Here is a 12,057-nt window from a genome sequence, read left to right on the forward strand (position 1 = left end):
GAAGGACAGAGACAAAGAGCGACATACAGAGAAAGAGACACATTGAGAGATGGGGGGGGGGGGGGCAGGTATTAATTATCTATCTGCTATTGGTAGTTAAACATTCAGTAATTCAGACATATCGTCATCATATGAAGCATGCTAAATTTGAATTTGGGCGTCACCCATAGGTAATCAAGGCGTATTGCACTCGTGAAGTACAGAGACCTCGACAGGTGGCATATCATAGACACAGACAGCCCAGATAACTGTGGTGTGTGCCAATGACTGCGTGTTTGATCTGTAATACTAATAGAATGTAAGATCGTTTCGTAAACCCGGAACCTGGCCAGAGATTTTCGAAGCTATCTTAGCGCTATGATATCGCAAAACCATATTATGTTAGGCTCAGACTACCAACTGTCTGTAGAAAGTTGGCAAACTTTCTGCTGTCATGACTTCTACAACTGTCCAGAGTAGACCATGAAGTGGTAACAGCGGGTTTCCTCTATCAATATCTGTGTGGTCTTTAACCATATGTCCGACGCAATATAACCGTAAATAAAATGTGTTGAGTGCGTCGTTAAATAAAATATTTCGTTCCTTCTATGACTGCCCAGTTGTTAGTCTGAGCACACCGTCTTAAGTCGGGAGTTGGGGGATTAACAACGTAACCATCGAGTTGGCCAACTTTCTGCAGGCAGTTGGTAGTCTGACACTAGCATTAGGCTATGATAACGCTTAACACACGCCATAGTGACGTCATAGCTTACGATTGTTTTGCGATACCGTAATGCTAAGATAGCTTCGAAAATATGAGCCCTGGATAGTTGTTTCCCCACAGACAGCCCACGGCATCGTACGTAAACATCAATGCGATAAAAGAACGAACACTATTTTTCAAAGGAAAGAATATAGAAGTAAGAAGTGTCTCTCTATCTCTGTTTCTGTCTTTGTTTCTGCCTGTCTGTCTATCTCTCTCTCTCTCTCTCTCTCTCTCTCTCTCTCTCTCTCTCTCTCTCTCTCTCTCTCTCTCTCTCTCTCTCTCTCTCTCTCTCTCTCTGAGGCTACACAATCTGTCTTGTACATTAAACTAGAGAAAAACAGGGTAAAAAGACAAGAAAAAAAAAGGAAACATATATTTGGTAAATCTCACACGTGATCTTCTTCAGAGGAATTGGGCTACATTTATGTTTTTGATTAGCAGCAACGGATCTTTTCTACGCACTTTTCGAACGACACAACCTTTGATATTCTTGTCGTCAGGTACGCTCATGAATAACTATTACGATCCTACGAACACGGAACCAGATTCACGTTAATATATTTGTGTTGCCAAAATTAATTGAAATCTATTTTGCGATTATCTGCATACGTCCAATCAATGCTTCAACGTTTTGCGCTATGATATAATAATTATTTAATTAACAGACTACACTGACGATGCATGTTTTCTGTATACGCCCGTGGATATAAAGTTTCAAGTAGTTTGATGTTTGCAATCAGGTACAAACATATGGCCTCTGTTAGGAAATGGGGGCGGGATGTAGCCCAGTGCTAAAGCGCTCGCTTGATGAGCCATCGGTCTCCGATCGATACCGGTCGGTGGGCCTATTGGACTATTTCTCGTTCCAGCCATCCTATCCTGTATGTGGGATGGTGCATATAAAAGATTCCTTACTATTAATGGACAAACTGCTGCGGGCTTCCTCTCTTACACTATATGTCAACACTACCAAATGTTTGACATCCGATAGCCTAGGGGCGGGACGTAGCCATAGTGGTAAAGCGTTCGCTTGATGCGCGGTCGGTTTTGGATCGATCCCCGTCGGTGGACTCATTGGACTATTTCTCATTCCAGCCAGTGCACCACGACTATGTGCTATGTGCTATCCTGTCTGTGGGATTGTGCATATATAAGATTCCTTACTATTAATGGACAAACTGCAGCGGGCTTCCTCTCTTACACTATATGTCAACACTACCAAATGTTTGACATCCGATAGCCATGGGGCGGGACGTAGCCCAGTGGTAAAACGTTCGCTTGATGCGCGGTCGGTTTTGGATCGATCCCCGTCGGTGGACCCATTGGACTATTTCTCATTCCAGCCAGTGCTCCACAACTGGTGTAACAAAGGCCGTGGTGTGTACTATCATTTCTGTGGGACGGTGCACATAAAAGATCCATTGCTGCTAATCGGAAAGAGTAGCCCATGAAGTGGAGACTGCGGGTTTCCTCTCTCAATATCTTTGAGGTTCTTAACCATATGTTTGACGCCATATAACCGTAAATAAAATGTGTTGAGTGCGTCGATAAATAAAACATTTCCTTTTTTCCAATAGCCTATGACTAATAAATCAATGTGCTCTAACGGTGCCGTCAACCAAAAGAAGCTTTTAACTTTTAGGAAATGATTCTCTTCACTTTCACACAGTATTTGCCAGACGGGGGGTGGGGGGGGGGGGGTAGAATTAGAAGTATTTGGTTAATTAGATGATGAAACCTTGCTACGAAACGAATTGTCTTGAATTCTAGCATTTACATTTTAAGATTCTTTTCCTTTCGTAAATCCCACCGTGAGACAGCTACCAATCCCTTTAAAGGGACACACCCTAGTTACGGCTAGTTGTTAACCATTACGGCGTTGTTTTTGGCTATTAAACCCATTTTTTTCACAAATAAAATTGCACTTTACTTACCATTCATTATTTAGAATATACATTTCCATTCACATGAAGTGTTTTTTGGTAATCCTGATTTTTGTAATACCACAAAATGCATTTTTCGTATTTCATAAATCGCACGCACGTCTGAGAAAAAACCGTTGAGCAGACAAGGTCTAGTCTATTTTTAGAGGGGATATTTCCATTTCAATGTTACAGACGTTGGTATATCACGTGACCGTTATTATTTTGGTTCGGTTTGTTTTCTCGTGCACGGTTCGCGCAATCAACATCCGATTTATTGTTGTTTATTTGTGAGATTTTTCTTCACAGTTCGTGAACATTTTCAGTAACATTAAAGTTCAGACAAGTTAGTGTCTCAATACAAAATGTTACAAACCCTTAAAACCAATACTTTTGCTAAGTCTTACGATATCTGGAGAGGGGATACAACCAGGACAGAACAGTTGGAACATGTCCAGGAGAGGTGAAAGAAACGCACCCCAAGTCTGTGAAATTTGTCGTGACGTAGGCATTGTTGTGCTTCGAGCGACATCTACCGGTGACATCAGAATACTAACTTTCAAAATTATTTCAAGCAATTGGGACATGGGGATTCCCATGGTATTTATCGATATAAAACCTGCTTTTTCACTCCATTTGATAAAAACGTGATCTAAGTGTGTTACAGGTTTGTAGATTAACCAAATTATAATTTATTTTCGCTGGATGGAACTAGGGTGTGCGGCTTTAGAACGTCAGAAATTTAAGATGCATACTCGCTTTAAGTGTTGAGACATTTTATGATAATGGTCAAAAGCTCCTTAATAAATTGGTCAGTTAAAGACGCACACATCTTTAGCTCGTACTGGCGGTGTTAAGTTGTTGATAAATTGGACGATTAAAGAGGATCACTTTGTTTCAGCGGCTGTGAGGGACCTGCATATTTTATTATCCTCGCTCAAGCTGAACACGGAAGTCGAAGGGTTGGTCATTAATCGACTGCCTGTCTTTTCTTATAGTCCCTTAATACGTTAGCGGCTGGGTTTGGGTTTTTTGTATGTTGTTGTTGTTAATGACGATGATGATGTTGTTGTTGATGATGATGATGATGATGATGATGATGATGACGATGATGATGATGATGGTGACGACGATGATGATGACGATCACGATGATGATAATGATGGTGGTGATGATCATCAGGATGATGATGATGACGACGATGATGATGACGATAATAATGATGATGATGATGATGTTGATGATGATGATGATGACAATGACGACGACGATGATAATGATAATGATGATGATGATGATGACGATGATGACGATGATGATGATAATGATGATGACGATGACGACGATGATGGTGGTGATGATGATAATGATGATGATGATGACGACGACGACGATGATGATGATGATGATGATGATGACGATGACGATAATGATGGTGATGATGGTGATAACAATAATGTTGTTCTTGTTGATTTGACTGTTATTTGTTTTTACTTGTTAGGGATATTTGTGGGATTTTTTGATTGATTTTTTTATTATTTATATATTTTTTTGTTTGTTTGGAGGGGGTTGGCTGTTAAACTGATATAGGTACATTGATAGTTTCTTATCCTACTCTTTGTGATATAATAACCCGTGCTTTGCATGAGACATTTTAAATAGGTTGTCGTGACCTTTAAGACTACACACACCCTGTACCCCCAACCCACCCCCACACAAACATACCTGCCATGTACATGATATATATATATACAAGGCTGCCGCGTATACAGCCTTATATGTGTTACGAGACCAAGATGGCGGCTTCCAGTACGGTTGTATTTATGGAAATCATCCGTCCCAGGCCACACCACTGACTTTGACAGAGCTGTGACCTGTGAGGGACGTGCACAACATGATAAGGGTCAAGGGTCAAGGGCCACGTTAACAGAGTTGAGGATCAGGATATGGAAATCATCTTTGTATAATATGGTGAGTTCGTTGCGTGTTCAATAGTTCACTGGACCTGAGAGCAAAGAGATAATTGAGATGCGGCATCTGGCAAGTACTAGGGAGGTCGTCGGTAGTGCACATTAAAAGATGAGGAGCGGTCAGAACGATCGATCACTGTTAAATATTATTATATTACAGATTAGTTCATTTTGTTAAGTCAAACATTGCACGGAGTATAATCAAACGACGTTCAATCGGTTAAGACATCATCCGTGTGTGGATGTTTGGCTTCTGTGAAAAGGAGACCGGCAAGTCATCACATATACTTGCCAAGTCATCACATACACTTGTCAAGTCATAACATACACTTGCCAAGTCATCACGTACACTTGCCAAGTCATCACATACACTTGGCAAGTCATCACATATACTTGCCAAGTCAACAGTCGAGAGGGTTTTAGATATTTTTTGTGGTTGTTATTACACAATGATGTCAATAATATAACTCCAGTGTATAGATGAAAGTGTATTCTGGTTGAAAAGGCTTAATTTAGAATTCCTTTTTAACAAAAACGGAAGAAAGACGGCAATTTTAGACGAACGGAAATTGAAAATACCAAATTTGATTGCAGGAAGTGAGGGACAGGAAGATAGCAAGGAAACGAGAGAGAGAGAGAGAGAGAGAGAGAGAGAGAGAGAGAGAGAGAGAGAGAGAGAGAGAGAGAGAGAGAGAGAGAGAGAGAGAGAGAGAGAGAGAGAGAGAGAGAGAGAGAGAGAGAGAGAGAGAGAGAGGCAGACAGAGAGAGAGAGAGAGACACATTGAGAGATGGGGGGGGGGGGGGGGGCAGCAGGTATTAATTATTTATCGGCTATTGGTAGTTTAACATTTGACAGTTCTTCGTAGTAAGAACGCTACATTGTAATTTGGGCGTCACCCATAGGTAATCAAGGTGTATCGCACTCGAGAAGTACACAGACCCCGATTGGAGGTACATCACAAACACAGCCAGGCCAGATAACTGAGGTGTGTGCCAATGGCAGAATGCTTGATCTGTAATACTAATAGAATGTAAGATCGCTTCGTAAACCCGGAACCTGGTCAGAGATATCGCTATGATATCGCAAAACCATCTTGTACTAGGGTCAGACTACCAACTGTCTGCAGAAAGTTGGCTAACTTTCTGCTGTCATGACTTCTGGACTATCCAGAGTAGCCCATGAAGTGGTAACAGCGGGTTTCCTCTATCAATATCTGTGTGGTCTTTAACCATATGTCCGACGCAATATAACCGTAAATAAAATGTGTTGAGTGCGTTGTTAAATAAAACATGTCCTTCCTTCTACAACTGTCCATTTGCTAGTCTGAGCGCTCTTAGAACTCGATTCTTGTCGTATAACCCATTTGGTGTTGATCCGAGGGCACCCGTCGTAAGTCATTGCAACGCAAACGTCGAGCTGACCAACTTTCTGCAGGCAGTTGGTAGTCTGACATTAGCATTATACTATGATATCGCTATAACACACGCTCTAGTGACGTCATAGTTTATGTTTGTTTTACGATACAGTAATGCTAAGATAGCTTCGAAAATATGAGCCATGGATAGTTGTTTCCCCACAGACAGCGCACGGCATCGTACATGAACATCAATGAGATAGAAGAACGAACACTATTGTTCAAAGGAAAGAATACAGAGGTAAGGAATGAACTTACTTACGTACTTATAAATATTTGACATGACTATATCCAGTTAAGGTTCAAATACACGGAATAATCTAATAAACACGTAGACATATGTAACGGATGGTGAATAGTTGTATACTAAATGTGTTTTAATATTTAATGTATGTGTACTCAACAAAAAAAGAAATGGGAATATAATAGTATATATAATGTTCAGAAGACAATGGTAATTTTAACAGACACCAAAACTAATTAATTAATTAATTAATTATTTGTTAATTAATATGCACGTTCCGTTAGTTCTTCAGTATACTTTTTATTGATCTATATTTTATTTCATTTATTCTAGATTACCATACTTCCTGTGATGTGGAGCTTGATGTCTTTCTTACACGTACCTTAAAAGTTGTTTCGACTGTAAGAACCCCTAAATCGGAGTCATGCCTATTTCTCACGACAAATCGCTTGAGGCAAAGCAATGCGACAAATCGCATAATGAGAACGCCGCTTAACACGTATCTGAACAGTTATTTCGACTGTGAAAACCCCTAAATCGCATCAGACAAATCGACTGTGAGAACCCCCAAATCGCATCAGACAAACCAATTGTGAGAACCCCTAAATCGCATCAGACAAATCGACTGTGAGAACCCCCAAATCGCATCAGACAAACCAATTGTGAGAACCCCTAAATCGCATCAGACAAATCGACTGTGAGAACCCCCAAATCGCATCAGACAAACCAATTGTGAGAACCCCTAAATCGCATCAGACAAATCGACTGTGAGAACCCCCAAATCACATCAGACAAATCGACTGTGAGAACCCCCAAATCGCATCAGACAAACCAATTGTGAGAACCCCTAAATCGCATCAGACAAATCGACTGTGAGAACCCCCAAATCGCATCAGACAAATCGACTGTGAGAACCCCCAAATCGCATCAGACAAACCAATTGTGAGAACCCCTAAATCGCATCAGACAACTCGACTGTGAGAACCCCTAAATCGCATCAGACAAACCAATTGTGAGAACCCCTAAATCGCATCAGACAAATCGACTGTGAGAACCCCCAAATCGCACAAGACAAACCAATTGTGAGAACCCCTAAATCGCATCAGACAAATCGACTGTGAGAACCCCTAAATCGCATAAGGCAAATCGACTGTGAGAACCCCTAAATCTCACAACAAATCACATAATGAGAAAGCCGATTTACACGTACCTGAACATATGTTTGGACTATGAGAACCCTTATATCGCATGAGACAAATCGATTGTGAGAACCCTTAAATCGCATGAAAAAAAATCGCACAATGAGAACGCCGCTTGACACGCACCTGAAGATTTTTCGACAGTGAGAACCCTAAAGGACATGATACAAATCGACTGTGAGAAACCCTAAATCGTATCAGATAAATCGACTATGAGAACCCTTAAATCGCATGAGACAATTCGACTGTGACAACCCTTAAATCGCATGAGAAAAAAAACGCATAATGAAAACCATTAAATCGCATAAGACAAATCGACTATGAGAACACCACTTTGTACACGTACCTGAAAAGTTGTTTCCCACTTGCTCCATCAACATTGACCCTATTTCCGTGGTCTCTGGCACGTACTTGTAGTATGAGTGTTTAATCCTGCTTCTCTTACTAAACGCTATCATGGCCGACCCGGCTAGGAAACAGAACGAAGGCATCACGGTCGCGTGACCAACACCTCTATAGATCACGACCATCTTGGCCCATTTCCAGTACGTCACAGTCCTCAGAATCATCCCCGTCAAAGAGTCAAAAGTCGCGCCGACTCTAGTTAAAGTACCAAACTCATCGTCACCCGTATTCTTCGGACGTCCGAAGTCGTGCGCGTGACCTCCAGGGGAGATAACTGGTATATTCCAAACCGGAGCGTACCGAGCGACGGGGGCTAAACTGTAGTCGCAGCACGGTCCCAGAAACACGTGGACTCTTTTCTGGATGAAGAAGTTGAAGGCGATAATGGGAGCGTCTCTTGAAGAGCAGTTGGAGTCGCCGAAGTAGAGGCTGATGTTCGCTCCCGGAAGTAGTCCCTGCTCCTCCACTTTCTGTTGTGCGATGGTCACAGCGGGATGAACGCGCATGTACGAAAATAGCCGATTTTTGTCGAATGGAATTAACACCACCATCTGGACGTCGTACAAGGAAGAGGCTACGGGTAAGGCCAGCCATACTAAGACTAAAGCAATTAAGGTATGCCACATTTTGATGTCAGGGTAGACTGTGTGTCTTTCTACATATCACACTTTACAACATTCGTTAATTCATTAATTTTCACAGCCAAGGTATTATCTAGATCTTAAGTACAGTGGAAGTGACATATTGCACTGAACATAACCATTCGCAATCTTGATGGTGTTTTAAGCATTCATCAAGTTTAATAACCAAAGAATTCTCGTTTTCTTAAACACAGTGGAAAAGACATATTATCCTGAACATAAGCATTCGCAATCCCGATGTAAGCATTCATTAATTTTCACAACCAAAGAATTCTCTATCCCTTATGGACAGTATAATACATACACTGGACATATACAATCGCAAACCTATGGATGTTTTTAAAAAACATAAATTTAGTTTAACAACCAACGAATTCTGTATCTCTTAAGTTCAGCGGAAGAGATATACACTAAACATAAACATTCACCATTCCATGTTTCTTGAACGTTAATCAAGTGTCACAACCAAATGATTTTCTATTTCTTAAATACAGCGGAAGAGGTATATTATACTGAACATAAGAATTCGCAATCCGATGTTTCTTTAAGCATTCATCGAGTTTCACAACCAACACAACTCTCTATTCCTTAAGTACAGTGCTAGACAGATACAATGAACATAAACATTCGCAATCCCATGTTTCTTTAAACATTCATCATATTTCACGAAAAATTTATTCTATATTTTTCCCAGTACAATATAACACACATATACTGAATATAAACACTCAGAATCTTGTGTTTCTTTAAATGGATACGAATTCAATAAATCTCCATCAACAATCACAATCACAGCATCATCGTCTCGGAACATAAGGCCAAGAAACATTCACCAATATCCAAAGTTCAGTATTCCACAAATATGCACAATTGCTTAATTCATAAATATAGAAAAGATGTACAAAGTATACAAATATTTACAATTAGGCTTCTCCCACAAGCCCAGAAAACACTTTCAAATATTGACATTTTGCACTGAAAGAATCTTCCCAGAATTGGAAATGACCAGTAGATTATAAGAACAGTCAGTATGAATGTGTGTTAAGCGCTGACGGTAATCTCATAATTGTGTGCATTGATTACAGGTGTTTTCTGTCTTATGTGGAGACACAACAATGCTTGGCTGTTTTAAAACATATTATCTCCTGATGACAACAATGCAGCCGTATTCTCTTTGGAATAAGACAATTTTCCACTGATACGTATTTAACAGAGACAAAGCTATGGAAATGGAAAAACGAGAATCAACAAACTCGCTACAGTGTTTTAGTTAGTTTGCTTCCTGCTTCTTAATTCTACTTTTCTATGTTGCATTTTAGAAATCAATTTCTACTAATTTTCTGTACATTTTTCTCTGATACGTATTCAACAGCAACAACGTTCTAACAATGGAACAAAATAATGAGCAAACTCGCGTGAAAGGTTTAGTTATTTTGCTCTCTGATTTTCTAACTTTCCTGAAGAAAATCTTTTCATTTTATACATCCATTTTTATCAGCAATCAAGGCAAATCAATTGTTTAGAATACATCCATTCCTGATTGGTTGGTTTATCCAATATAGATTGCGCTTTGATCCTTTAATATCACCTCAAGACGATTGTAGATTTTACGTATCCACTTCCAACGACAGTATGCTACCCACCATTTCCTTGGAACAAACTCATCCCTCATTGGTCAGTTTGCTCCAGAATAACAACTCACTGCGAATCAAAAAGCAGATATGATTTCTTTAAAACTCGGCAATGTAGAGTAGTTCGCACGTCCACACACATATAGTTGTAACCTGTCCAAAACTATTGCTCATTGGTCTGTATACTCTAGAATAACAACTCACTGCGAATCAAACAGCAGATGTGATTACTTTAAAAACTCAGCAATACAGAGAGTAGTTCGCACGTCCACACAAAGATATTTGTACCGCTATCTAATATTGAAATTAAATTTTCTAACATACATTTGTCAAACGGAGAAAATACCAAGGATATGTTGCGTGTTCACATATGCATCATCGAAGCCTCTGACATGTAGTATAGTTGATATCCGTAACACACAACTCCATCAACATCTATGTTGATCGAGGTAGGAACTTTTCTTCTTCTTTTTTTGCTGCGGCGCGAAAGAGACAACTAACAAATCCATGATATATTGGCTCGTTTCGTCCAGCCGAGCATTGCACAGAGTGGAAACGAACCGGTGTGCGATCGGGTAATTAACCCTGAAGAATATGTCCCTATCAATCGGAAGGATATTCCGTTTTGTGTTCAGTGCAGGCGATGAATTGAAGACACGTCATCACGAAGTGGTCTTGCACTCGTCATTCGATATGCTTGTGTTCATTAAGCGGGATCGGAGTCGCTCTATTTAGATCATTGAGCTCATAGTCTGTTTGTATCGGCCTCGATGGTGTACAGCATACGCCATTGGACTTCATGCTTGCAGGGGGCGGGGCGCAGCCCAATGGTACAGCGCTCGCTTGATGCTGTTTCGGATCGATCCCCGTCGGTGGACACATTGGGTTATTTCTCGTTCTAGCCAGTGCACCACGACTGGTATATCAAAGGCCGTTGTAAGATCTATCTGTTGTAAGTCTGTGGGATGGCGCTTATAAAAGACCCCTTGCTACTAATGGAAACGTACCCAATGGTACAGCGCTCGCTTGATTGGACACATTGGGCTATTTCTCGTTCTAGCCAGTGCACCACGAGTGGTATATCAAAGGCCGTGGTAAGTGCTATCCTGTCTGTTGGATGGTGCATATAAAAGACCCCTTGCTACTAATGGAAACAGTTCTGTCCTGGACGAAGAAGCCGCGTATGTCAACACTTGTGCCCATGACGGGCGTGCGCTATAACAGCTTGCTCTGAATGTGCACGTTAAACCCTATGACCTGATCTGACCTGACCTAACGGAAACAAATGTAGCGAGTTACCTCTCTAAGACTAAATGTCAAAATTACCGAATGTTTGACATCGAATAGATGATGATTACTAAATCAATGTGCTCCAGTAGTGTCGTTAAACAAAACACACTTTAACTTTTACCAATCGATATGCTTGCTACAATTAAGCGAGATCGCTGCCGCTGTAGGTGAGTTCATTTCAGGGCGTTTAACGTGTACATTCAGCGCAAGCTGTCATAGCGCACGCCTGTCATGGACGCAAGTTCTGACAACTGCCAGCTCTTCCGTCCAGACGCGAACTTAGCGCTAAGATCTCCTAAAGTGCATAAGGTAGATATAAGGAAGGAACTGTTTTATATAACGACGCACTCAACACATTTTATTTACAGTTATTATGGCGTCGGGCCTATGACTAAGTACCACACATATATTGAGAGAAGAAACCCTCTGTCGCCACTTCATGAACTTCTTTTTTTAATTAGCAGCTAGGGTCGTTTATGCACCATCCCACAGACAGGATAGTACATTCCACGGCTTTCGCTATTGTTATACCGGTGATGGAGTAAACCCGCTACATGTTTTCATTTAGCAAGGGATCTTTTATATGCACCATGCC

At 40.8% G+C, this 12,057-nt stretch overlaps 1 protein-coding gene across 1 annotated transcript in view; it reads right to left on the reverse strand.

The window, feature by feature from the left end:
- The window catches only part of LOC121373277 (atrial natriuretic peptide receptor 1-like), a 184,619-nt gene extending 176,167 nt beyond the window's left edge, over nucleotides 1–8,452 (reverse strand). Inside the window, exon 1 of the mRNA XM_041499797.1 lies at nucleotides 7,842–8,452. Within this exon, the coding sequence (XP_041355731.1) occupies nucleotides 7,842–8,451 (610 nt within the window). The 5' untranslated portion in view covers nucleotide 8,452. The remainder of the gene's footprint in view (nucleotides 1–7,841) is intronic.
- Between the last annotated feature and the right edge of the window lie 3,605 nt (nucleotides 8,453–12,057).

Source organism: Gigantopelta aegis, chromosome 5, assembly GCF_016097555.1.
Source record: "Gigantopelta aegis isolate Gae_Host chromosome 5, Gae_host_genome, whole genome shotgun sequence".
In the NCBI taxonomy this organism is placed as follows: domain Eukaryota; kingdom Metazoa; phylum Mollusca; class Gastropoda; order Neomphalida; family Peltospiridae; genus Gigantopelta; species Gigantopelta aegis.